The 27,939-nt window shown below is 44.1% G+C and overlaps 2 protein-coding genes, 1 long non-coding RNA gene and 1 other non-coding gene across 7 annotated transcripts in view; 2 read left to right on the forward strand and 2 right to left on the reverse strand.

The window, feature by feature from the left end:
* Nucleotides 1–22,692, forward strand: part of Limd1 (LIM domain containing 1) — a 54,115-nt gene extending 31,423 nt beyond the window's left edge. The window contains exons 3-8 of the mRNA XM_006990792.4: nt 14,873–14,940; nt 15,658–15,720; nt 17,292–17,422; nt 17,868–17,919; nt 18,571–18,639; nt 20,090–22,692. Coding sequence (XP_006990854.3) covers nt 14,873–14,940; nt 15,658–15,720; nt 17,292–17,422; nt 17,868–17,919; nt 18,571–18,639; nt 20,090–20,227 — 521 coding nt within the window. The 3' untranslated portion in view covers nt 20,228–22,692. The remainder of the gene's footprint in view (nt 1–14,872; nt 14,941–15,657; nt 15,721–17,291; nt 17,423–17,867; nt 17,920–18,570; nt 18,640–20,089) is intronic.
* Nucleotides 15,135–27,355, reverse strand: LOC121831012 (uncharacterized). Of its 3 annotated transcripts, XR_013052528.1 has the most exons (3): nt 26,935–27,355; nt 17,140–21,087; nt 15,135–16,199 (listed from the first exon to the last, which is right to left on the reverse strand). It is a non-coding gene; the product is annotated as an uncharacterized LOC121831012 (long non-coding RNA). The 3 variants fall into 3 exon arrangements; XR_013052529.1 differs by having other exon boundaries at nt 15,135–21,101; XR_013052530.1 differs by having other exon boundaries at nt 15,135–21,101; nt 26,539–27,355.
* Trnar-acg (transfer RNA arginine (anticodon ACG)) lies at nt 27,027–27,099 on the reverse strand. The gene has a single exon. It is a non-coding gene; the product is annotated as a tRNA-Arg (tRNA).
* The window catches only part of Sacm1l (SAC1 like phosphatidylinositide phosphatase), a 70,671-nt gene continuing 70,039 nt past the window's right edge, over nt 27,308–27,939 (forward strand). Inside the window, exon 1 of one of the 2 annotated variants that reach the window (XM_006990791.4) lies at nt 27,308–27,542. In XM_006990791.4, coding sequence (XP_006990853.1) covers nt 27,511–27,542 — 32 coding nt within the window. In that variant the 5' untranslated portion in view covers nt 27,308–27,510. The remainder of the gene's footprint in view (nt 27,543–27,939) is intronic. The other variant, XM_042281926.2, reaches the window with a different exon arrangement.

Here is a 27,939-nt window from a genome sequence, read left to right on the forward strand (position 1 = left end):
TGTCTGTGATGTACATGGTTTTTGCATTCTCCCAGTAGCATCTTACCAATGCTCTCATTAGTGGAATTAAATTTTTGACCTGTGTTTGTGGTTTGTCTATAAGGACATTGTAACTGGGTCTCTTTAAAATTTATCTTTGAGGGGCTAAGAGCATAGCTCAGTTGGTAGAGTACTTGCCTAGCATGCATTGAAACCCTGGGTTCAATTCCCAGCACCACATAAATCAGGCATGATGTGAACACCTATAATCAATCCCAGCATGCAGATCAAGAGTTCAAGGTCATCCTTAGCTACATAGTAAGTTCAAGGATAACCTGGGCAACATGTTCAAAAGAAAAATTATCTTTGGTCTTTGGCTCTTCCAAGTGTTTTTCTTTTCTTCTTGAAATTATAATATAATCATTTCATATACTTTTACATTTTATATTTTACATTTTACATTTATTCACATCATTTCTCCCTTCCCTTTCTTCCCTCCAAACCTTTCCATATACTCCTCCTTACCCTCTTTCAATTCATGGCCTCTTTTTTAGTCATTAAATACTTTTACATGCATGTGTGGTGTATGAGTGTGTATTCCTAAATACAACCTGATGCAGCCTGTATAATGTTATAAAGTTCTTTGTATTTTGTATTTTTGTTTTTAGCACTGACCATTTGCTGTTGGGTAACCAATTGGTGTGTTCTTCCCTGAGAAGACTAATAACTGTTTATTAATTTTTGCTCTGTTTACCAGGGCAAAGAAAATACCAAGTAGAGACTTTCCCTCCCCCCCCCCTTTTTTTTCTTCAAATCTCAGGCAGTTATTGTTTGAAGCTGTTAGCAGGTAGAAGCTTACTGATGACTATTGGGGGCCTGCTGTATCAAAACACCATGGGCCAAGTGGCTGGTAAACAGCTGCATTGACTGCTCACAGTGGAGGCTGGGAAGCCAAGGTCAGGCACCAGCATATTTAGTATTTGAATGGGCCCGCTTCCTGGTTCATAGATGACCTTTCTGGAGTCCTTGCAGAAGGGGGATGAAAGTTCTCAGAAAGGAGCTTCTCTGAGTCATCCCAGAGCTCTGGCCTCCTTCACAATGCCTGCCTCCTAGTATGAGTACCTTGGCATCTCAGCATAAGAAATTTAGGTGAACACAGACATTCAGTCCTTTGTAGATGCATCAGCCATTTTTTACCTGTGGCTGTTTGAACAGTATCTATTCCTTATTGGACTATTTAGACTGCCTCAAATGATGGCACACAAGCACTTGTGGACTTAGGTGGACATTGGCTCTTTTAAGTTTTGAATATAGCTTACATTGTATTTTAACATTGTATGTTGACATGCAATGGCCAGAGTCATAGTTGATAGTATTCAGAGGTAGGGGCTCTTGGATGGTGATTAGGATTAGTTGGGGTTATAAGGATGGAGCTCCCTGATTGCTTTATAACAAGAGGGCAGATCTCTATCATTTTAAATGCCTTGTGTTACCTTTAACCTCTGCAAAGTCCCCTTTAGCAAAAAGACCCTCATTAGATGTGGTCTTTCCACTTGGGACAATTAGAACTGTGAGCTGAATAAATTTTTTTTATATAAATTATCCAGACAGTGGTATTCAGTTATAGCATAGAAAACAGACTAAGACACACTGACAACTGAAAAGAATATGTTAAAGTTTCACCCTGCTGAGTCCTTGTCCCAACATTAAAGGAATGACACATGTAAAAGGAGTCAGATGACTGCAGAGATAGTTGGAGGACACGGAGAAGCAATCTTGCACTGTGGTCAAGGAGCCTCAGTGCGCATACTCTATTCTGAGCATTGGTCAAAAGGTCTCAAATCTCCATAGAAATGAGAGGTTGACAGCAGCTTCCCTCTCACCTACTCTGTGTTTAGGAAGCTACATACAAAGTGTCCCACTAAGACTCAGGCAGACCTTTGTCTTTCTAGGTATGGGCAATGTGGCAGGTTCTCACGCACAAGTTTGCACATTCACCCACCCCTTGATGAGTAACTGTGCTTAGTTCATTTTTAGATATGAGAACCACATAGTAACCACAGAGAACAATTTAAAGACAGAAGAAGCCTGTTGCTTTAGCCTTGTAGTGCATCTGTTTTCACTTTGGTGTTTCCCCTCCAGTTTTTATCCAAATTTGCACACTTTTTAGAGTTGTGACCAAAATATATCCATAGTGCATTTTTATTTAGCAGCTGTAATTGCACCAGTACTCACATAGTAACCCACTTAGTCATACCACAGTCTTACGGCATTTAGCTCCTTTTGGCTTATGAGTTATTAGACGTTGCTTTTTTTTTCCCTCCATTGAGCTATTTACTTGGAGTTCCTTCCCAGAAGTAGGTATTCAGGGAGTGGAAGTATGAGCATCTGTGTGGGTTATTCAAGTTCTGTTGTTTCTTGATGAGGTCTTCAGCCCCTGAGTGTTTGGTTGTCATGGAGATATGTACTGCAGTTTTACTTCTCCTTTCTTGTGCCCTACCCACCCACCTATGGTTGCTGTGGCCCCAACAGGAGGCTCTTAGGGAACTATTGATTCACCCTGGAGGAGAAAATAAGTGGCCTAGGCAGTGCTGGCTCACACTATCTAGAAACTTGGCTAGGGAGATGCTAGCACTCATCTCTGGTGGTGGTGGGCTTGGATGAGAAGAAAGAGAATGCTGACTTGTGGGGATCACATCGAGTTCCCTTTGGTACTTTCTGGAATAGGCTATAAGGGAAGAAAGTGGTCAAGGCCTTATATAATTACCCTAGCCAGGTTGGGTCAGAAAAAGTTTTTATTGTTGTCAGGGTTGGAGTGTATGCGCACATTTGTGTGACAGATGTAGAGGCCAAAGAACTGTGACTGTTTTGTCAGGAAGTATCTACCTTGATTTTTCCCCCTTTTATTACATTTATTTTGTATGGGTGAGTGGGTGGGCTTAACATGCCACAGTACAGTTGTAGAATAACTTGTAGGAGTTGGTTCTCTTTTTTCACCACGTGACTTGGGGATCAAACTCAAGCCATCGAGTTTGGTGGCAGCATTGTTTACTGCCATCTCGTCTTTTGAGACAAGATTTCTCATTAACCTAGGGATTACCAATTAAGCTAGGCTGCTGGCCAGTGAGTACCCTGGATTATCTGTCCCCAACTCCCCAGCATTGGGATTACAACACACTCTATAGTACCTGCTTTCTTATGTGGATTTGGGGATCAGACTTAGGTCTTACTGTTACACAGCAATTACTTCCCAATTGAATCATCTCCCTAGCCCAAGAAGGTTCTTGTCAGTCATTTTCATTTCCTTACAAAGTCTCAAGCTGCCTCTGGGATCCAGGACCGTTTCTTTGATTTTGTAAGTGCTTGCCAAGCCAGCTTTGGAAACACTCACATACTCTGAGTTTGTGGAGGTTGAACCTATTAATTGTGGCAATCCTGCTTCTCAACAGAGGCACTGTGATATTCCTAAATAATTCTGAGGTGTCACTTCTAGTTTACCATGGGTGTGATGCCCCAAGGGCCTCACCAAGTCCTTGTCATAGTCCAGGGAGTTCTGCTGTTGCCCTTATTTTATAACCCAGCCTGGCTTGTTGATTGTATCATCCCAAACAGCTTGATTGGCTCTTAATCCAGAACCTTGTGAATCCTCAGCACTTCCTCCTCACTCCTGAGCGCAATTCCTTTTGCTGAGAGAGTATACTAGCTGAAGGAGGAGGCTGGCACTGGGTAACCATCTTGCCTTGACTTTTTGGAAAAGCTGCTGACTCAGGCAGGGCCTTGTGACAACAGGCTTAGTGTGCAGCCCCTCTTTAGGGAGTGAGGAAAGTGGCCTGGACTAGAACTAGGGCAGTGGTACTCAGGAGTTAGAAGATCTTCCTGTAGGAGAAGGAAGGACTCAGCTCCAATGGCAGGTCTGATCTTTGTGGCCTTTGATCCCCACTTGTCCCAGTATTCTTCATTGTGCTTAGTTAGCACTTAAGTGTGAGCCGAGTGAGTCAGATAGATTTGAGAACACTATAGGTCAAGAATATGAGAAAGGAAGAGTAGGGTGAGGAAGCAGTAAATGAGGGAGTAGGCTGGAAGGAACCAAAATAGGCTAGAGCTGGGCAGAAAGTGTGCAGGGCAGGAGACACAAGAGGGGTGACCAGAAACTAGTGTATTCACTACACTTGTGGAGACAATTGTTTTTCCCTTGTCAATATCATGATGTGTGCTTGCTTTTAGACCATTTTTTCCCCCTTAGAAGGATGTCCCACATCCTTTCTCTCTTGCTTCATCATCCCCAGAGCCACCTGCTGCATGAGATCCTGTTGACTTGATGACTCAAAATCAACACAGCCTCTGGCCAGTTAAAAACTAGAGGGGAAGAGATCTTTCTATGTGTACTCCAGCCATCAGGAGGGCCGGAGCTCAGCATCCAGGAACTAGATATGCTTTCAGGACACTGAATAGCTTACGAGTCTGGCAAGTACACCTCCTGGACAGAGGCCATAGGAGTGGCTCAGCAACACTCCCTGTAGTGGTCACTGCCCAGCCCTGCACCACGTGGACACTGAGAAGGGATTAGAGACATGGAGCATATAGACAAAGAGGAAAATAGTGGTGGGTATGATTATTCCTCAGGTAGGTTTCATTTAAAGAAATTGAAGATCACTAAAGGACCTGGCCTTGGTAACTTATGACAGTAGCCTAACAGGAGCTGGCACTGTGCTGGGCTTCCTGTCATAGTTTTGTCATTTTCTAGCTATCTACTAAGGAGCCCAGAGGATAGATAATGGATTAGTGTCTCTTTCCTGGAACGAGACAAGGACAAAGGCAAGACAAATCCAGGCAAGACCTAAATGTCTATGTTTTCCACCTTTCTGCCCTGGACCTTGGCTTACCAGGGCCAGGTGAGCCCATGAAGTGCAAGTGAGATCTGCTCATTTGAGCTTAATCAATATGGTTGATTTGCCAGGCATCATGGCACATACTTGTTATCCCACCAATCAGAAGACTGAGACAGGAAGATTGAGAGTTCTAGGCTAGCTGAGTAACATGGTATCTCCAACAATAGCAAAACCAAATAAAGTATTTTCCCTGTCTTACTTTGTTATTAGCAGTATGCTTTAAGAGCTAACCTGTTCTGGAAAAAGCTGTTTGAAGTAGATCAGACTGAGTTTTGTGATAACTCAATACCCTTCTCCCCACTAGTCACAGGTGACCACCAAGTCCTTGGAATGTACTTGTTCAAGACCTAGAACTCAAGTAACTAACTTACTTTCTATTTGTCTATCTTTCTTTTCTAAAGACAGGGTCTTACTCTTAGCCCAAACTGGCTTGAGTTGAATTTGCTATATAAGGCTGGTCTCAAAGTTGTGGCCATCCCTCTGTCTCAGCCTCCTGAATGCTAGAATTATAGGTGTGGACCACCACAGTTGTATTGGAACTGAGTTGTTTTAAAGATTTATTCATTTATTTCCCCCCCCAGTTCCCCCCCCCCCCAGACAGGATTTCTCTGTGTAACAGCCCTGGCTGTCCTGGCACTCGCTTTGTAGACCAGGCTGGCCTTGAACTCACAGAGATTCACCCTACCTCTGCTGAGATTAAAGGTGTGCATCACCATGCCCAGCCCAGAACTGAACTTTTAATGTTACTTTATTTTGATTACATTTACATAGCCACATGTGTCTATTTGCCACTGTGGACAACAGACATAAACTAATCTAAATGACTGCTAGATTTTTACTTCCTTTGCTCAGGAACTCATTTCCTTGCTGGGGGACCTTTGTGTTTTTACCCATCAAGGAGGCATTTGCAGCGAAGTCTTAGCTAATGACCAACTGCTTTTTCCGATTCTGTTATCTCACTCCTATTTCTAGAAGGGAGACTGGTGTCACTGCAAGCCTAGTTTTACTTGTCAGATTAAATGGCTGGCCTCTGTGTGACACTGTTGATGCTGTCCCTGTCACTCATCCACACTGCTTTTTTCTATTGAAGTACCCTGAAGGCAAATTTCTTTACCCTATGTACAGAAAGTGGTTTGGAACGACTTTTCTGTACATACAGGATTTCATCTAATCCAGGCTGACCCTAAACTTTTGAAGTAGCTGAGACTGGCCTTGAATTCCTGATCTGTCTCTATCTCCTAAGTGCTTGGATTACAGGAATGCATCACCACAGCTGGCTGGAAATAGGAGACTCTGAGTCTAGAATTCTAAAGTTGTAGCACTGACACCCATCCTGACATGTGTGCTTGATGCTCATTATCCAATCCTGTGATTTGACCACAACACATTGCACCTGGTGGAGTCCTGGTTTAGAGAAAGGTCAAAGACATCCTCTGGCCCAGTGGTTTTCAGTGGTCCTTGGATTAGTCCATCGTTGGTAGCTGGAATTTACTAGGAATGTGGGTCCTCAGCACCTTCCCATCCATACTAAAACCAGAAACTCTGAGATGGGGCCAGCACTAACAGATCCACAGGTGATATGTGGGGCTGGAGGGATGTATGTACATGTATGTTGTTTACAGGTGTGGCTCCGTGTGTCTGCACAGAAGACATTTGATGTCCTTTCTATTGTGTCCTGCCTTATTTTCTTGAGATAGGGTCTCTCACCGAGTCTGGAGCTAGATTTACCCAACAAGCTATTTCTCCTGTCTTCACCCCACTTCACCCCTTCTATTACCAGTGTGTGCATAGTAGCACCCAGCTTTTAATGTGAGTTCTGGAGACGGGAACTCATGTCTTTATGCTTGTACAGTGAGTAATATTTCTGAGTCACCTTCATAGCCCCCACATAGGTTGTTTTAAATCACGCTGAAGCTTGCTCACCATGCTGTTTGTTAGCAGTCATGCTCCTTGATGACATGCCTCTAAGGATGAGCTTCTGTAAGAGAAAAACAGTGGCATAATTTCACTGCCTAGATGAACAGAGTGGGGATGAGATTTCACTGGCAACACTAAGAAATCCAACATCTTCCCTGTAATGGAATAGAAGTGTGTGATCTTCCAAATTTTATGTCCCACCCTTAATCCCAGTGCGATGGTGTTTCAAGGTAGTATACTGGGGAAGTGGTGTCCTTAGACGAGAATAGAAAGAGAGGTAGTTTTCTTGGCACCACATGAGGACAAAGCAAGAAGACAGCTTTCAACAAACTAGGAAAAGGTCCTTACTGGGACCCCAACTCTTCTGATGTTTGATTCCCACCCCAGAACTGGGGAAAATGTTCCTGGCAAAGGCTGCTTGAAGAAGTAGATCAGGGTACATTTTGTGTGACAATACAGATGTTCTATAACCTTGTGGTCTCAGTGCCCATCAAGTACTTGGAATACACTTTTTACTGTTAAAGTTACTTTAATTAAATTCATGTGTAGATAGCCTATTCCTCCTCTATGTCTCATACTCAGAGAGAATCCTTACAGAACAGAAACAAGAGAGATTGTGTAGTGTGATGAGATCGTTATATTTGCCCTAGGAAGACCGTTATCTTTGCCCTGTATTTGAATCTCAACTCTAGTATTTTCAGCTCTAGGCTTTAAGTTTGACTTCTTTAGTGTTTATTTACTCATCAGCAAAGGAAGACACAGTAAAAATGCAGTAAGTTAGACTCAAATGCCTAAAGTAGGGCGTTGCATTATTGCAAGATTAATGAAATAATCTGTTACCTCCTAACACCCCTGCCAGTTTGGGGCTCTCGTTGAGATGGATTGCCTCAGTCTGTCCTGCTCCTGTCTGGGTTTAGCACCATCTAGTGGTAGCTATGTGCTCTAACTGTGAGTGCCTATAAACCTGAATCTCTAGTTGAGTTGGTGTCTGTCTTTCTGGCCAGATCTGGAGTGACTGAGCCTGGATCAAGCATTCTCTCCTCCTTGCTCTCAAAACTGGTTGCTTGATGTTTCCTAACTTGCCTGGCTCCCTTCATGCCTCCCTTCTCTAAACAGGTAGCAGTTTTAGCTTGCCTTCAGGTATGAGTTAGAGCCAGTCTTGTTCTATGCAAGTATGTGTTATTGGAGAATTCTGATTACACTTACCTGTGACAGAACTGGTAAAGAGTACTGCAAATAGTGAAAGCTTCATTTGCTCTCACTGAGGAAGGGAGAATGTGGATTTGTGTTCTACAAGAACTAGGAGTGTGGGGTGGCTGAAAGAAGCAGCTGGTCAGGCACCTTCAGAATCAAATGGAGCTGCTCACTTGCTACTTGGATGAGCCTAGAATTCCTCATTTATGACACGAAGACCATAGCATTTAACTAGATCATCGTGCTTTTGGATGGGGGCATAGCTCAGTGGTAGAGCTCTTATCTGTCATATACAAGGCTCTGGGTTCTATACCATTACTGGAGGTAAAGTGTGTTTTTATGAGAAGAAAAGGAAACCCCCAAAGTTGAGCGTGATCTTGAGGTATAGTTTCATGTTACTCCCAGAAGTGATCAATTCTGGTATTACAGCTCTGTTCAGTGATAAATAGGCATGTGTTTTATTTCTGCTTCACTCTAGTGAAGCATTTCCCCAATCTGAAACCTGGAGTAGAAGGTGACTTTGAGCAGAAAATGACTGTTAGATCCCTGAAAGGCAGGTGACAAGACAGAGTCAGCAGTGTGTTCCTTAAAATATACAAAGCTTATGCTAAAGAGATGTATCAGAGATTAAGAGCACTCACTGATCTTCTGAGAACTCGAGTTCAGTCCTAGCACCCATGTTAGGCAGCTCACAACTGCCTCCACATCCAGATCTAATATCCTTTGGCCTCCCTGGGCCCTTGCACATGGCATACACACACACACACACACACACACACACACACACACACACACACACACACAAGAGACACACACATGTACATAAAAATTTTAAAAATAAAAGACAAATCTTTAAAAATTAGAAAGACTATATAAAGGCTCCAAACAAACCTTGACACATAAAAGATAATAGGCAGGTGGTATTTTTTTTCCTCACTCTGACAAAATACAAGCAAATAAATTTGAAGGCTGTATCTAGTTTCTGTAGCAGGAATCTTAAAAGTTTTTATTAATAAAATCAAACCCGAGGCCAGTTATTGGGGTGAATACTGGAAGGACAGAACAAGCCACAGCTATCTCACCTCACCAGTTCCTCAGCTGGCCCTGTTTCCTCAGACTGGAAGCCTCTGAGTCCTCATCCAGAATGAATCCCAGCTGAACTGTGCTGCTTCAAAGCCTGAAAGCTTAACCAGCTGAATGCTTAACCAGCCACATGCTTAACCAACCAAATGCTTCTAGTTTCTGGTCCTCACGCCTTATATACCTTTCTGCTTCCTACCATGACTCCCTAGGATTAAAGGCTTGCTTCCTGGGATTAAAGGCGTGAGTCACCATGCCTGGCTGTTTCCAATGTGGCCTTGAACTCACAGAGATCCCAGATGGATTTCTGCCTCTGGAATGCTAGGATTAAAGGCGTGTGCTATCACTGCCTAACTAGTGGCTTTTCTGTTCTCTGACCCCAGATAAGTTTATTAAGGTACACAATATTTTGGGGAACACAATACCACCACAAGTTTCTATTCTGAAGTGAGGACTAAAGTTCAAGTTCTTTGGCACAGGCCCATTTCCACTCTCTTGGGTCTCTGGGGGTGCTTAACATTTAAACTGAGAATAGAGGAAAACCAGACATAGAGAAAAAACTAGCCTCTGGGCTCCTCCCTGACTCTTCCTGTCTGGGCCCAAGACTTTTCAGCTCAAGGCTAGCAGGAAGAGCAGTTGTCTAGCAAGCTGGTGATTTTTAAGATGATCAGTGCTTAATATTCAAGGTCATCCGAGGCTACCTGGTGAGTTCAGGACCAACTTGAGCTACATGTCAAGACCTTGTCTTTAAAAAAGAAATCAAAGCAATGCCTGCATTTGGTGAAACATGGGAAAGAAGAAAGAGCAAGCCTCCCTCCATTCTGCAGGTGCTCAGGGACTGCCTTCTTTACAAGGTTGGGACATTTAAATCTTACTTTTCTTTTTCTTTTCACGTCATAATAGGATTTTTTTTAAAAATGAATAGCATGGCCTTTTAAAAAATAAGTGTATTATGTTTTACATAATTCTAAAAACAAAACAAAAATGCATGAAGTGAAAAACTGAAATTTATAATACCATTTGTCAGGTATTTTAGAAGTACATAGAGTAGCATTTCCATGTAACTTTTCCACCACTGTGGCCACTATTCCACTTCTTCCTGCCATGTATCAATGGAGTATGTGATACTTACAAAAGAATTGTGCTATGAATACACGTGTCCAGCTTGCTTTCTTCACTCACTAATGTATTCTGACTATCTTTTTATAGCATAAACATTTTCTGGTTCTATTAAAACACTATTCATCTGGTATTTTAAAAGGCTACATAACAGTTCATCAGTTAGATGTACTCTGTTTTATGTAATCCTTCCTTTGAGTAAATATTTATCGACATTTTTTATTCTGTCCCAAAGCCAAGTCTCAGCCTCATAGAATCAAGATAAACATCTTAAAGTTTCCTTTCCAGGAAGAGTTTGTCATTTTACACCTATTCAGTAGCTCAGGAAAACATGCAGTGACAGGGATCATGAACACTTCACAGCCCCCCACCCTCATCTGTGTTTGTTTCCATGCTAGGAGATTTACTACTTTTGCATATTAATAGTCTTTTGTGGATTTTAGAATAGAGCTATTCTTTCCTCTGTTAAGATTTAAAAAAATGTGTATGGGTGTTTTGCCTACATGTATGTAAGTATCTGTATGTGCACCACCTTCATGCTTGGTACACATGGAGGCCAGAAGAGGGTGTTAGATTCCCTGGGACTGGAGTTACTGCTCACTGTGAGCCACCACCTGAGTCCTGGGAATGGAACCTAGGCCCTCTGCAAGAGCATTAAGTTCTCTTAACTGCTAAGTCCTCTCCCCAGTTCCTCTACCCCTATTAAATCCAAGTATTGGTTTCTAGCTCAGGTTCCTTAGCACTTCTAGCCCCTACTCCTGGAGGCAGAGCTGGTGTTTGAGATGAAGTCCTGTTTCCTGGTGGTACCCTTGCTCCCTCTAGTGCTCTACCTACAACCACAGCCCCTATGACCTTTGGTTCCATCTCTGACTGGTTCATCCTCTGGGAAGTCTAAGCACAAATCAGGGAAATATGGGTGCTCCATAGATAAGACTGGACCAGGACTTAGTGATCAGTGTGTGACCTGATGGAAGGACACATTTCAAACTCTGGACACTGTGTGGTCGTGTAGCACAGATCCTAATTGTTCTTATTAATAAAAATCTGTAGTAAGATATCGGGGGAAGCCGGGTGGCGGTGGTGGTGCACGCCTTTAATCCCAGCACTCGGGAGGCAGAGGCAGGTGGATCTCTGTGAGTTTGAGGCCAGCCTGGGCTAACAAGTGAGTTCCAGGAAAGGCACAAAGCTACACAGAGAAACCCTGTCTCGAAAAAACAAAACAAGATATGGGGCGGGGGTGGGGGGTGGGGGTGGTGGTGGAGCTGAAAGATCAGAGAAGCAGAGTAGCCAGCCATTACCTCTATGAAATCCTTAGCCAAAAGAGAGCTGAGCCCCCATCTCCTCCTGCCTTATATTCCTCTCTCTGCCCAGCCATATCACTTCCTGTCTCCATCTCCCTAGTGCTGGGATTAAAGGCATGAGATTCTAAGGGCTGGGATCAAAGATGTGTGCCACCACTGCCTGGCTCTGTTTCTCTTTTAGACTGGACAATCTTGTGTAGCCCAGGGTGGCCTTGAACTCCTCCCAAGTGCTGGGATTAAAGGCATGTGCCACCACTGCCTGGCCTCTATGGTTATCTAGTGGCTAGCTCTACCCTCTGATCTTCAGGCAAACTTAATTTGTTAAAGCACAAACAAAATATCACCACGTTTAATTAATGATATTATGTATAAATCCTTTAACTTTGATCCATGCTTAGTGTCACATCCATTGAATATAATTCTAGGTTCTTCTTTGGTTTATCAGTTCTTCCAGCTTCAGAGCATTGAAGATGCTTCTGTTTTACCTGTAGAGCATATTGTGACCTTGTGCACATGGATTTCAGGGCTCTTGGCTCCTGACAGATGACTCTCGGATGGTTACTTCTTGGATACTTCTGCAGTGGTTACCAGATGTGGTAAAATTTCTTTTGTTGCTGGGTATGTTGGCCCACTACTTTAATCCCAGTACCCAGGAGGCAGAGGCTGGAGAATGTTTGTAAGTTGGAGACCAACCTAGTTTACAAACTGAGTTCCAGGCCAGCTGGGGCTACATAGTAAGACCTTGTCTCAAAATCTTTTTTCTTCTTTTGTTGTGATTTTGTTTTTTAAGATTTTGCTGGGTAGCTTGGATTGAACCTGAACTCCTGATCCTCTTGCCTCTGCCTCCTGAGTGCTGGGATTACCGGTATACTTCACCATGTCCAGACAGATTAATTACTTAGCCAATTATTGAGCTAAAGAAAATTTTATTGTGGTTCTAATGTACATTCTCTTAATTACAGGTGGAATTGACATCTTTATATTATATGGTAATATTAGGTTGCTATTAATAACCATGATTATTGTGAAGATAATGTAACAGGCTTGTGCTGCTGCTGCTGTTGCTTCTCATTCTCCTTCCTTAGCCTCCTAAGTGCTGGGATGACAGGCCTGTGCCATCATGCTTTGTGACACTTGACCCCAGGATCTTGATTCCATCCAATGCCAAGAATTCATTGGGCTTTTGGGACTTCCAGAGGCCTGTGGGTTGTCTGCAGTTGGACACTAGAAGCACATGGAGTCCCCAGTACTATAGAGGCCCATTTGCATTCCCCATGGAGGTGCTGTGTTTGAACTTGCCCCATCATATGTCCTGGCTCTTCACTCATTTACAATAAAAAGTGTTGATTTCTTTCTTTCTTTCTTTCTTTCTTTCTTTCTTTCTTTCTTTCTTTCTTTCTTTCTTTCTTTCTTTCTTTCTTTCTTTCTTTCCTTCTCTCTCTCTCTCTCTCTCTCTCTCTCTCTCCCTCCCTCCCTCCCTCCCTCCCTTCCCTCCCTCCCTCCCTCCCTCTCCCCCCCTCTCTTCTTCTTTCTTGTTTTTCAAGACTGACTTTCTCTGTGTAACATCCCTGGCTGTTCTGGAACTTGCTTTGCAGACCAGGCTGACCAAAGAGATCTGCCTGCCTCTGCCTCCTGAGTGTTGGGATCAAAGTCGTGCGCCACCATACCCAACTGAGACTGTCTTTCTAATCAGTGTTTCAGTCTTATAGAGTCAGAAGTCTAATCTAGGAGTTGATGCTTTGAAGTCCTGTTGCAGGATGTCTTTCTGTGTGCTGTGAATATGTGATGCTCCGGTTGGTTAATAAATAAAGCTGCATTGGCCTATGGCAGGGCAGAATGGAGCCAGGCATGAGATCCAAGAGAGATAGAGAAAGGAAAAAGGCAGGGTCAGGGGAGACACAGTGAGTCGCCACCAGGAGAAGCAAGATGTGAGAGAGCAGTTAACGCTGTGGTCATGTGGCAAAACATAGATTAATAAAAATGGGTTAATTTAATATGAAAGAGCTAGCTAGCAAGAAGCCTGAGTCATAGGCTATACAGTTTGTAATTAATATTAAGCCTCTGATTATTTTATAAGTGGCTGCAGGACCTTGGGCAGGAGGGATTCGTCCAGACTGCAGGGCTGGGCAGGCCTGGAGAAACTTCCGGCTACAAAGTCCCATACACCAGACCACACCATTTATATCAAGAGAAAATACAACACATCCTTCCCTTGTGGCTTTTTATAGTTAACCACTTTTTTTTTTTTTTTTTTTTTTTTTTTTTTTTTTTTTTTTTTGGTTTTTTCGAGACAGGGTTTCTCTGTGTAGCTTTGCGCCTTTCCTGGAACTCACTTGGTAGCCCAGGCTGGCCTCGAACTCACAGAGATCCGCCTGCCTCTGCCTCCCGAGTGCTGGGATTAAAGGCGTGCGCCACCAACGCCCGGCTTATAGTTAACCACTTTATAGCACTCTGGTAGGTTGTCATGGGTGACTGCCCTTAGTGCCTCAGGAGAGACTGCTGCCAGTGCCCTGTGCTGGTGTGTGCCTCCTCTGTCCTGTCACCAAGGTTCACTGACATTTTTCTAAGCAGAGAGGAAGTCCTAGAAGAAAATATATCGTTATGGTGATATTGTGTTCCCCAATATATTGTGTACCCTAATAAATTTATCTGGGGTTAGAGAACAGAACAGCCACTAGATAGACATAGAGGCCAGAAAATGGTGGCACTCACACCTTTAATCCTAGCCTTCTGGAGGCAGAGATCCATCCTGATCTCTGTGAGTTCAAAGCCACACTGGAAACAGCCAGGCATGGTGACTCACGCCTTTAATCCCAGGAAGTGATGGCAGAAAGGTATTAAGGTGTGAGGACCAGGAACGAGAGCTGGTTAAACTTTTAGGCTTTTGAGCAGCACAGTTCAGCTGAGAGGCTTCCAGTCTGAAATAACAGGATCAGCTGAGGAATTGGCAAGGTGAGGTGGCTGTGGCTTGTTCTGCCTCTCTGATCTTCCAGCATTCACCCTAATACCCAGCTCCAGGTTTGTTTTTATTAATAAGACCTTTTAAGATTCATGCTACATATCATGAACCCTAAGTTAGCTTTAAGTCTTTCTGTTAAACAGCAACAGCCAGGGGACCCTTTTCCTGGACTTGGTCTGTTCTATGCTGAGGATCACACTGTTATTCACCATGTAGCATAGGCTGGCCTCAAACTTGTGGTGATCCTCCTGTCTTTGCCTCTCAAATGCTAGGATAGAGATGACCAGCACCACACCCAGCTAATATCATCCTTTAATAACAAAACTGTCATCAACAGTTGGCATCCCTTGTGTGGTTAGAGTTAGGGGCTGTTTCTTTAAAACTATCTTCATTATGTGTTAACCTTTTACCCCATCTTCCTGTTTTTACTTCAGGCAGGAAGTTAAGAGGAAAAGCCTTCTATTTTGTCAATGGCAAAGTATTCTGTGAGGAAGACTTTTTGGTGAGTATATCACCCAGACTGCATACGGTGAGGGGTGGGTTAGGGCAGGAGCCTGAGAGGACCAGATGGCAGGATATTGTTTCTCTGTGTTCCTAATACTACTGGGAGAGAGGGCCATTCCCTCCTTGTGAGTGCCTGGGTAATCTGAGTCCTGAAGCAGAAGACAAGCCACAAGGCTTTATGGCATGTACAAATGTGCCCTCCCCACCTACCCCCTGCTTCTGTGTGTGTGTGTGTGTGTGTGTGTGTGTGTATGTGTGTGTGTGTGTGTGTGTGTGTGAGAGAGAGAGAGAGAGAGAGAGAGAGAGAGAGAGAGAGAGAGAGAGAGAGAGAGAGAGAGAGAGACCATGTGCTGTCTTCAGAGCCCTGAAAGAGCTTGTTAGGACACAGATACCAGGCCCCAGCCCTGTATCCAGCTTAGTAAATCTGAGGTGGGGCCCATAAATTTAATTTGTTCCAAGTTTCCAAGTGATTCTGAGGATCTTGTTTTGGGAATCTTTTGAGATGAGGAATTAAAGACTTTCTGTGTTCGTCTGTCATGTAGAGCTTGACACAGTGTGGGGCCCAGGTACAATAACTAGGATGGGTGGCCCAGGACTACCATGACTCAACACACAGCTGCACACCTTCAGGGTAACCACAGGTTTCTCAGAAATCCTCCTCATTCGCTGCTGATGGGGAGGTGGCTGACTCATCTTTCTCTTCTCTTCTCTGCAGTACTCTGGCTTTCAGCAGTCTGCCGACAGGTGTTTTCTTTGCGGACATCTGATCATGGACATGGTGAGTATTGCTCAGCAAGATCAGAACACCTTGGAAGAAGGCTAAAAAGAAGTTAATAATTGAACACAGTGTTTCCTTTCTGGTTTGTGGTCACTGCTGGTTTTATGTAAAGACGTCCTTGCCCACTGTAGCCACTTCTCTAATAGACGCTGTTGTTGGCTTGGACCAATGCAGTTTTTATCATGCACACTGGAGTGATTCTGCTCACACTGGTCTCCCTCTGGTTTCTCTGTGGTCCTTGGCTTTCCCAGTGAGGTGCTAGGAGAGGCCAGTTTTACTTGCAGAAATATCAGCTACCTGGGAATTGGGTACAATCAGATGAATGTATTTTTTCCTTCCAGTACAAGCCATTCCTGAGAAAGCTTTTGGCATTCAGATAGACAGAGTCCAGGTTTTCATATCCCATTCTGTGCTCAGCCACTGGCTCTTTTAGATTGTCCAGGTCTCAGTCTTTGTTTCATAAGTAAGAATAATGTTCCCTGTGGAATCAGGTAGTGAGGTCAACAAATTGTTTACCATTGGAAACTGGCCTTTAAGAATTTAAGAGCTGGGGGTATAATTCAGTGTCAGAATGCTTGCCTACCATGTACATGCCTCTAGGATCCATCCTTACTACTGGGTGAAAAATAATAACAAAAAATGGTCAGCTGTGCTGGTTGCTCAAAGGCCAACAACTGGTTTAAGTCACTCCCTGGGTCCTTGACTTGTGTCTTAAAAACACTTCTAGAGTGTCACACTATAGAATCAAAGCCACATGGAAAGGGTCCCAGGAGTCAGTGTGAGGAGCTTTTGTCCAAGTTCTCATAGTTCCATCTAGAATTTCCCTTCATTCTTCTATATGCTTGCTGCCTTCCATATGAGGGGTAGATTCTTTTTAACTGGTTTACTCAGAGGTTCTGTCCCAGGACAGGGCTAGCCCTAACTAGTATTGCTTTTTAGGAGAAAACAAGTTTCTGCTATGAGAGGATCAGACAGGAGTCTATTTCCTCTCACTCAACAACTGAGAGTTTGCATAGGTCCCTGTGCAGGTGGAAGTTTCTGTCCTGCCAGCAGCTCCCAAATAAACATACTGTGGTTATATCAATTACAAATGCTCAGCCATAGCTCAGACTTGTTACCAGCTAACTCTTACATTTAAATTAACCCATATTTCTTATCTATGCTTTGCCCTGTGGCTTGGTACCTTTTCTCAGTATGGTACATTCATCTTGCTTTTCCCCATGTCTGCTCGTGACCTCTTACTCCGCCCTTCTTCATCTCAGCATCCTTAGTTTGGTTGTTCCGCCTATACTTCCTGTCTGGCTGCTCACCAATAAGTTTTTTATTAGCAATTAGAGCAACACACTTTCATACTGTACAGGATTATTCCACAGCATCCCTGTTTGATCCTCTCCTGTCTACAAGTCTGAGCAGACTCACCTCTCTTGACCTTTGTTTGGGTGAAACTCTGGGCCAGGCAGAGCCTGTGCCATGGTGCAGCTGTGCATGTGGCTCTTCAACCCACATGTTCCTCTTTCTTCATGGTCCTTCCTTCCCTTCATCTCTGTGAGTCTTTTCCTGTGTGTCCTCAGATCCTACAGGCCCTGGGGAAGTCCTATCACCCTGGCTGTTTCCGCTGTGTCATCTGTAATGAATGTCTGGATGGAGTGCCTTTCACCGTGGACTCAGAGAACAAGATCTACTGTGTCCGAGATTACCACAAGTAAGGAGAAACGAAGAGAGTAAATGGCAACCTTACACAGGCCCCGCTGAGCTCAGCAGAATGGAAAGTATATAGGAACTCTTTTAAGGTTTGTTTGGTGATAAAGCAGAACACAAAATCAGAGGAATCCAACAAGCCTGTGGCTTCAGATTTACCCAATTTCACCAAGCACCAAGTCACGCTCAGCACCTACCACTCTCTGCTTTTGGACCATCCCAGCTAGCTGTGAAGGGAGAAAACAGCCAGCTTCATCTTTATACTTAGGGGAGCAGGAAGCAGTCAGATTTCCCTGTAGCAGCCAGGAATAATGTTTCTATTCCAAAAAGTGAATCTAGGTCCACATAATCCTGAGTGCTGGCCATGGAGGGCTCTGGCAGGCCCTGGTTGCCATTCATATTCTGGTAATAACACAATGTGCACTGTGTTCCCTTTGTTTTTCCCGCAGGGTGCTGGCCCCAAAGTGTGCAGCCTGTGGGCTTCCCATCCTTCCACCAGAGGTAAGATGCTTATCTGCTCATAGGTCTTCTGAAGACTGGGATGTCTCCCTTGAGTCACTCAGAAGATCTATAACTGTTCTTATACCTTTCAACATAATTCTCCAATGCCCAGTACTGTCCCTTTTTCCTGTGCTGGCTTCCTAGCCCCATGTCCTGCTTGTGCCATTTTGTCTAAGAGCCAAATCAAACTGTCTTAGATTAGAGGGACAGAAAGCTTGTCTTTTATTCATCTTTAAAAAATAAATATCCCTGAAACCCTGCCTCAGTGAATAAAATAGAAAGTGAAGGAGGAAGATACCAGACACAAACCTCTGGCTTTTACATGCATGTGCACACATGTGTGTGCCTATGCACATGCAGTCATGCATACATACATATGCAAAAAAAATAAAGAAAAAAAATGTTGTCATTGGTGTTTCTTTCAGTATTGTCTCTGACATCCCAGAAGATCACACTGCCCCTACCTACTCTCACATCCACTGAATCTGGTCTTTTTCCTACAAGTGTTTAGTATTCACTCTTGATTTATATCTCTCCCCCAAGGCCTCCTACTATTACCCCACAATCTCCTCCCACCCTATCCCATTGCTGGTGTTATTCCATGGACTTCTAACTGGCCTCTTTGCATGTCTTGCTTTTCTTTCATCCCAGGGTTCAGATGAGACCATCCGTGTTGTGTCCATGGACAGAGACTACCATGTGGAATGCTACCACTGTGAGGTAAGCCCCTCCCTGTCCAGCCCCAAAGCCTACCTTAAAAAGGCCTCCTGGGTCATGGGACTAGGGTAGTCACCAGATTCTTTCTGAGGTCTGTCCTCCAATAACTGATTGTATGAGGGTAATAACAGATGTTTGGGATGAAGCTCTATGTCATTTTCTGAAAATTCAAAACTAGAAAGTTCTGAAACTTGCAGTTGCTATCCCTGAAGCTACAGAACCAGAGAATTATGTGTAGGGAGGGGCTAAAATCAGACTGTCACTTAGGTGTATAATGAGGGTGGGAGAGATGTTTTTCCCTTCTGGGTACAGAATGTTCTGTCAGAAGCTTCTGTCTGAACTGAGACCTGGAAATCATGGAGAAACCTCTTTTGGAAATAGGTACATCAATTGGTGGGTATAAAGGTTGTGTGGCGTGCTGCCCTGTGTGATATCCGGCACTGAAGGAACCATAAGTGCCAGAGATCACTCCCCATCAGTCTTCCAGCCATACTGAGTGGACTCATCCCCAGAAATAGACTAGATTCACTTGTGGTCTTATAGGTAGGGAAAGCAGGGAGTATTGGTAACATGTAGATGGGTCTCACTGCTCGCACTGAAGAAGTAGGTGGGACTCATGGCTGGTGGTACTTCATGAATCTGGAGGAGAGAATGAAGACTTAACAGTCTTCTCTGCACATTCATGACCCTGGTTGACCATTAAAAATGCAAGTGCCTCACCTAGTGGTGGTGACAGAGGCAGGCAAATCTCTTGAGGTCAAGGCCAGCCTGGTCTACAGAGCAAGTTCTAGGATGGCCAGGGCTGTACAGAGAAACCTTGTCTCAAAAAACAAAAAAACAAACAACAACAATAACAAAAAATACGAGTGCCACAATTGAAATTATGTGTCTCTTCATTTTCTAGTAGTCACATCCAAATAGTTGAAAGAAACAGGTGGAGATGCTGGTGGTGCTGTTCTCTTGGTAGAGGGCTTGCCTACCATGTAAGTCCTGAGTTCAGAAGGAAGCATCACAAAAACTAGGAGTGATGGTGCACACCTGTAATCCCATCACTTAGAATGCTGAGACAGGAGGATCAAAAGTTCGAGGTCATTCTTGACTACAGATGACATAGCAGGCCTGGACTACACGAGACACTATCTCAAAAGAGTAGGGATATGTGGGATTAAGATGCACAATGTTACAATGTTATTTCAACTTGTAAAAGCTATCTATATTTTCTATCTTCTTTGGGTCTTCTGTCTGGGAAGCCTGGTGTATATTTCTTCTGAAGCCACCTCTTAGTTCCCATCAGTCCCATTTGAGCCTTATGGTAGCAGGTAGCCACTGGTTCTTTCACTGGACAGGAGCTGCCCACAGGCATGAAGTGCCCTTTGCTGATTGGGTGGATTGTGGTTTCATGTTACTCTTGCAGTCTGTTTTGTTTTCATGGGACATTCTTGCCTCCTTGTAGGACTGTGGCCTAGAGCTCAATGATGAGGATGGTCACCGCTGCTACCCACTGGAAGACCACCTGTTCTGTCACTCCTGCCATGTCAAGAGGCTGGAGAAAGGACCCTCACCTGCAGCCCTCCACCAGCACCACTTCTAGCCAGAGACACAGTGGGGAGGCAGGGCCAGGGCTGCCCAGGGAGGTGTCTGTGGGGTACTTTTGGGGGCCTCCAGAAGAGGAGGGGCAGGAGGTCAAGTTCCTGCTTGTGTGTGAAGGGTACCTTTCTTTTCACCATAGCAGTGTGCACTCCCCATCAAGTACATGTATTTTCCAAGTGCTTTTCCCCATTGCCATACCCTCACCAAATCACTCAGGAAGATGCTCTAACTTGCACATGGCACATGACACAAGGTTGGGCCTGTGTAACTGGACACATCCTAGTCCCTGAAAATAGTTCATGTTTCATGGGGACAGGTTTTCAGATTGTGTTAAGCACATTTCACAATGTTCCCAAAGAGAAGCAGTGATGGAGACAAGCGGCACTTCCCTCCTCTAGGAAAATACCTGCAGCCAGATAACCCTCACACACCCTGTGGTGTGATTTACAGTTCTTTCCACCTCAGAACTTTAGTTCTTCTGAGAATGCCGCAAACTCTAACTGCATTGCGACAAGAAAGAAGTATTGCATATGCTTTGTATCCTTGGAGTTTGCTTGGTAAACCAGAGCCAAGCTTTGACATCTGGGAGGCTGGGTCTCCTGTTGTGCCTCTGCCTTTCCTCCCATTCCGAAGGCAGCTGAGCTGTGGCAGAGGCCTGTCGTGTCCTACACAGCCAGCTTTGAGAGAACTGGTGCAGGCACCAGGCTTCTTGTCCACTGCTTTGTGGTGTTTTTTCTTTGTTTCCTCTAGTCTGTGATGATGGAGTTGCTTCCTTAAGGTGAGTCTGAGGATCTCAAGTGCTCACACCCCTGACACCTCTTTCTGATTATTTGCTCATGGGCTTGAATCTCAATCCATATCCTGGGAGAGAGCTCCTTTTGAAAGGAGAGAGAGAGAGAGAGAGAGAGAGAGAGAGAGAGAGAGAGAGAGAGAGAGAGAGAGAGAGAGAATGTGTGTGTGTGTGTGTGAGAGAGAGAGAGAGAGAGAGAGAGAATGTGTGTGTGTGAGAGAGAGAGAGAGAGAGGGGAGAGAGAGAGAGAGAGAGAGAGAGAGAGAGAGAGAGAGAGAGAGAGAGGTTACTGAGCTTGTTTCAGAGGTATCTCTCCTGCCCACTTCTCAGCACATTCGTTCGGTTTGAAGAAACCAATATAAGGTACACTGCTTTTGACTTTTTTTCTTCATTATTTCTCTCCACCTGTTTTCCACAGACAAAACATACCTCACAGATAGTTTTCACTAAATCACAGATCAAGGAGGAATTAGCCCTTCGTATTGGAGACTGTTGGTGTAATGCAGTGGCTAATTTCCACTCTTGATTGCAACTAATCAGTATAGTTGCAAAGCAAGGTAATCAGAGACTAGATGCACCTGAAATCAGCACTCTGGCCCCATGTGCATCTGCATGCTGGCTCCTGGGGTAGCCGGGCTGAGGGAGACCACATGCTGACAAAATGTTACGACCACTTCTGAGCTGGGTAGTGGGCACCTGTCCTTACAACATTTGGGAGACTGAAGTTTGTGAAGTAGGAGTTTAAGGCTGTCCTCAACTATATGAGGTCCTGGCTCCACTCAAAAAAATTTAAAAAAGATAAAATAAAAATTCACCCAGCACTAAAGAACATAATTAACTCTGCCTAACACTTCCTGAGGTCAGAGGTCAGTGTCTCCTTGGTAGTTCAAATGGGAGAAACTGGAAAAACAAAAACAAAATGGCTTTCCAGTTGCCCTCTTATCTTTAGGGAGTGCCCCAGGATTTGTGGCAGGAAGGCTGCAATTTCTCACTTCTGCCAGTCAGGCTGTGCACCCCGCAGCTGGTTTGGGTGATGAAGCATGGTCAGTGGAACCCCACCACATGTGAATGTGGACTCGTGACTGGGTCCCAGCTCTACCTGTAGGCCAGCTATTTCAATCCTGCTGGCCTCCTTTGCCTGTGAGAAGTTCAGAACTGGCACTGGCAACCAAGACCATCTTTTTCATTTTTATAAGGTTCATTCTGTTGGGATCCTTTGACCAGATGTTACTTGTTTTCTGTCCTAGACAGAGCCCCCTTAAAAACAACAACAGCAGCAGCAGCAGCAGCAGCAGCAACAACAACAAAACAACCATGAATATACTGGGTTATGGAGATAAACTCTAAAGCCAGGCTTCTTTCTTCCCTTCAAGTTATCTAGCTTGGCTTTGGCAAGGCTGACAGGGAAAGGAAATGAGCCAGTAAGTCTTTGCCATTCTTGAGGTGCTGGTCTAGTTGACATACTTTACTTCAATTTTGAGTCAAGATGATTAAGAAAGTTGCATTGGAATCAATGTCTGAAGTAGAGGGCATTTGCTTGCAAATTGAATAACTAGTTTAAAACTCTGATTAAGTTTTTTAAATGAAATTCCTGATTGAGGTGATTCAGATGTGTTTGCAAATAAATTTTATATTACTGAAAAAGAACAATAAAGGAATTTGCAGACTTCCTAGAACCCTTAGGATTGTCTTCTCTGATTGTTTTCTGGAGAAAGTACCGCTAGGGATCTCTTATTCATTGTTTCTTTCCATCTCAGGCCCGGGCATAGAAAACATGAAGAGATGTTTGCTTATCTGGGGTTTTAAATGTGCTATAAATTTTGGCCAAATAGAGCTGTAGGGAGATTATATTTATAAGCATGTAGGAAGGGACTTAGAATACTCTGTCTTAAAAGTTAGAGAAATAGCTTTTTCAAGATTCCTGTACAACTCTTGTATTTTGGATAAAACTAAGGAGATGGAGGCTGATCCCAGACCCAGGACTAGCGTCTGTGCTCCCTTTTCTCATTCTGCCCCATAGGTTTCAGAAGAGCCTTCAGCCCTAACTGACTTACTGGCTACCTGTTACAGCATAACAGAACTTTCCATTCCCCTGACTAGTGCCTAAGTGAACCCCCTTTCAGCTGAGTCCTGTGAAGATCCAATGTTGAATACCAACTGGTTGATAGAAGAATCAAAACATTCTGAACACCTTCAAGTACTGCTATGGCTTGTTTTGCATGGCCTTCAATCACACAAAATACAAAACAGGACTGTTAGGAAGATTCAGAATCTACAGTCCTTTGCATGCATTAAATTCTGTAATACCCTTTTCTCACTCAGTGAAAGTGCTGCCTACTAGCTAGGTTCCTTGCAAAGAACAGTGCAAGAATTGACTACAAACTATGGTTGCACAATACACTTGTAAAAGCTCTTAGGACTGGGCAGTGGTAGTGCACACCTTTATCCCAGCATTTCGGAGGCAGAGGAAGATGAATTTCTGTGAGTTTGAGGCCAGCCTGGTCTACAGAGTGAATTCCAGGACAGCCAAAGCTATACAGAGAAACCTTGTCTGACAAAACCAAACCAAACCAAACCAAACCAAACCATAACAACAACAAAAAATTCTCCTAAAAGGAAAGAAAACCCAGTCAGTAAAGTGCTTGCATGAAGACTTGAGTTCAGTTCTCATAATTTGTATAAGAATGCCAGATGCAGTGGTGTGCTCTTATAGTCCCACTTCAGAGGAGATGATGACAGACAGATCTCAGGGGCTTGATGGTCAGCTAGTCTAGCCCAGTTAGTGAGCTTCAGGCTGACAGACCTTGTTTGAAAGGATGTGGATACCTGAGGTTGCCCTTTGGACATTACATATTAAGAAAACTGCCAGGAAACTTTTTTTTAAAAAATACTTTGCTTTGCCAAGAATCAGTCCTAATTTTGTTTTCAGGTAGCCTCTGAAGTAACTTTAACAGAAAAAAATGAGTAAAATGTACTAAGTGATCTTTTGTTCTGAGTACAAACAGGAGAGATATGGTCAATCTCTCCAGAGTGTTTTATGAAAATCTCACTGCAAAAGGAAAGAAAAGGTGGACAGCAACTGAGAAAGTCACCTGAGGTTGAGCTCTGACCTTCACATGCATATGTATATATGTGCTCATGCACACATATGCACATACAAGAATGTCTAATTCTGTATAATTTACTCTGCCATCTCTCAGTCTCATTAGTGTTCACAAAGGCCTTAATTTATATTCCTAACTAGTGAAGAAAGGCCAGACTTTGAGTCTTTACCTGTTTAGAGAGCCTGAGCAGGCGTTCTCTGCAGGTCAGTGCAGTGGCTAACCAACTCGAAGTGTTCTTTTACTAAAGCCTTATGAAGCAGGGTACAAATTAAATCCCCATTTTATTAAAAGGGAGGAAATGTTCATTGAACTCAGAGCTGGTGAGTTGAAGGATAATCAGAGATAGAAATAAGATGGCATACTAAAAAACATGTGACCTCAGTTCTCTGGGGTTCACTCAGCTCTTATCTGGCTGGCTTTGGACTCAAGAACTCATGACCTTAAGCAAGTTTAGGTTTGTTTTTTTTTTTTTTCTAGAAAAAATAGGATAACTTTGTATGATTTTTTTTTTTAAAGACAGGGTTTCTCTTTGTAGTCCTGGCTGTCCTGGAACTGGGACTAAAGGCCTGGACCACCACCTCCTGGTGCTTTTATTTGTCTAAATAAAATGTTTAGAGAAACATTAAGTAATTGATCAGTTAAGTTTTAAGACTTATTAAAGACTTAGTTATATCAGAATAATCAACAAGATAAAATATAAGCAGATTACAGTAAAAAAAAGTAATAAAAGCACAAAACAAAATTTAAAAAGCGTCTATATAATATATATGAGTGAACAATATATTAGAGTGAAAATTAAATAAGAATAAACTGGCAGAAAGACTGTAATGCTTAACAACAAAAGAGCTAATATGCTCTTGCAGAGGACCTGAATTCTGTTCCAAGCACCTGCCTTGGGTGAGTGTAACCCAGCTCCAGAGGGATCTCATATCTCTAGCCTTGAGGAGCACTTGCACTCAAGTGCATGTGCATGCACACATGCGCGCACACACACACACACACACACACACACACACACACGAGAAGAGAGAGAGAGAGAGAGAGAGAGAGAGAGAGAGAGAGAGAGAGAGAGGAGAGAGAGAGAGAGAGAGAGAGAGAGAGAGAGAGAGAGAGGAGAGAGAGAGAGAGAGAGAATAAATATTTTTAAAGGTCAAGTTTGTGAGAAAAAAAATTGAATACACCAAGAGAAAATAACCAACAGGTCAAGAAATAGAAGTAAAAAGGAAGTAGTGTTTTTCCACTTATAACTGAAAAGAAACTACAATTTATATCTGTATTTGTATGTAGATGCCCTATTTATTTAGTTATAGACAGGACCCAAAAATAATACCTCTCTCCAATTTTAGGATTATAGGTATATGCCACCACATCAGACCTGGATATCTAATTTATATGTATATAAAAATGTCTAATGTTGATTAGCATGTGTAGAAACATGCTGATGACATAAAGTATATTGTTTTAAATTCTTCCACAAAGCAATTTGAAAATATGTACCAAAAATCTAAATGCCCATGAAATGGATCTTTAAAATGTCTGCCTGACCAAATAGAACATCTTAAAGCAAGAACATTTCAGCCAGGTGTGGTGGTACATGCTTGTAATCTCAACATTTGGGAGTGTGGAGAATCTAGAGTTCCAAGTCCACCTTCCATAGCTAGGTAAAGGCCCTTTGTCTTATATAAGACACACACACACACACACACACACACACACACACACACACACACACACACACGCCCCTTTAAAACATCCAAATATTTTTGCATATACGGTTTCTCTATGTAACACCCCTGGCTGTCCTGGAACTCTCTCTGTAGACCAGGCTGGCCTTGAACTCAGAGATCCGCCTGCCTCTGCCTCCAGAGTGCTGAGATTAAAGACGTGGGCTACCACCATCTGGCCAGTGTCATTTTTTAAGTGTTAAAACTGGCATCAACTCATATTTCCAAGATAAAATTTATGTTTAAAATACCTAGTTTTTTAATGTAATTAATATCTTCAAGGAATATTTAATGACCTTAAATCTCAGACACAAAAGAAAGGACAAACAAAAACAAAAAACACCATAAATTCATTTAAAAACACCCTCCTCCCCACACACATCCCAAATATAGAAGCCAGTTATGCTGTCTTGCTCTGGAAGCAGAAGTGGGCAGGTCTCTAAGTTCCAGACTAGCCAGGTCTACATTCAGGTCAGTCAGGGCTGCAAGAGTGAGTCAGAGCCCTTGCCCTGCCTCTAATTCTGCTCCTAACGTTTCCTAATAAACGTTTTTAATAAACTCTTGGGGAGTGAAGTTTGTTAACTAGGATAAGTTAATCGAATTAAATGAATAGGCTGAACCCCCTTTCTGTCGCATCTGTCTCTGGTCTTACGTAAAATGAATGGTCATGCGCTCGCTTTTCTGGGCCTCTTACTGTGAAATCCCTGAAGTTTTAAAGTTTCCTTGTGGAATGGAGGCCAGGTTGGCTTTGCAAGCGGAACTAGCCAAGGCCTCCTGTAGCGTTCCGGGGTCCGCTGCCCGGCCACTGTGCTGTAGAGCAGAAGCTGCGCCCTTCTCGCGTCAGTGCCCCCGAGTTCCTCCTGCTAGGAGCCTTCGCTTTTCCGTCATCGGGTGGAAAGACACTGGCCACGAACGGCCCTAATTGCGAACCTCCTCTTTCAGGAGTGTTTTCTTAAGTGTACTGGTTTACAGGCTCTGCGCAGCTTTAAGAACAGGGGCGCTAGGAAATTTGCAAACCGTTTTAGACAACTTTGGGTTTCAAATACGGCTAAAAAGGCGCAAAGCAGCATTAAAATTCAAGATACTTGACCTTGACATTCTAGCTAAGATCCTTTTCGAGGCGGCCTTGTAACATTCAATTCAAATATGTAGAGAGGAAAAAAAAAAATAATCTGCACGTATCGAGCCAGCCAGGAGTCGAACCTAGAATCTTCTGATCCGTAGTCAGACGCGTTATCCATTGCGCCACTGGCCCGGTGCTGCTAGGGCCCCTTCCGTGATGGCTGATCTCTGATTACGCAGTTAAAACAGGCTTCCTCCCTCCAGTCCTCCTTTCTTGTCGGTTCGTTGAGCGTCTCGACTCAGAGCAACGCTACCGGGATTCCACCTTTCACCGCAGCGCGTTGCACCAATCTCCGGCGGCGACGTCACGGCGTCCTTTGGCTTGCTCCAATCCGTGCATCGGAGGCGTGTCTCGCAGGTACCGGCTGGCGCACTGGTTTGTCCGCCGCCGGCTCCCGTGCTCTCCCGAGAGGCGGTCCCGGGAGGGGGTGGGACCAGGCCAAGGCTCCTTGACCACCGCACCTAGAGAGCGGCCGTGCCGGAGCCGAGGTGGCGTCGGGGTCCGCTGCGGGCGGAGAGAAAAGGAAGGAGGTGCTAGTGCACGATGGCGGCGGCGGCCTACGAGCAGCTGAAGCTGTGAGTCCCATGGGCTGCGGCCGCTGACAGGAAAGGGCCGAGGGTCGAACGGGCGCCGAGGCCCGGAGCGTGTGCGGCCCGCACTGCCCAGGCTAGCGGGCTCGGCTTTCTCCGTCCGGCCTGGCCACAGCGTAGGCCCGCTGGGCCTAGCGCGGTGAGCCGAGCCCGAGCCCGTAGCGTTAGGAGAGCTCCCGGTGTGGCTTCTCGGAGAGGCCTTATTGACTGGACCTCGGGAGTGCTCTGGCGTTCGTCGGCAGAGCAGACCTTTCTCTTGGTTTCTGGCTTTCCGGGCCTGGGAGCCGCTAAGACTAGTCCTTAGGGTGCAACACAAATCCAGTCAGTCGTCCGAAGGGCCGGACGAATTTACTGTGCTTATTTCAGCTCTCTGTGCTGACAG

The sequence above is a fragment of the Peromyscus maniculatus genome, chromosome 7 (assembly GCF_049852395.1).
Source record: "Peromyscus maniculatus bairdii isolate BWxNUB_F1_BW_parent chromosome 7, HU_Pman_BW_mat_3.1, whole genome shotgun sequence".
Lineage (NCBI taxonomy): Eukaryota > Metazoa > Chordata > Mammalia > Rodentia > Cricetidae > Peromyscus > Peromyscus maniculatus.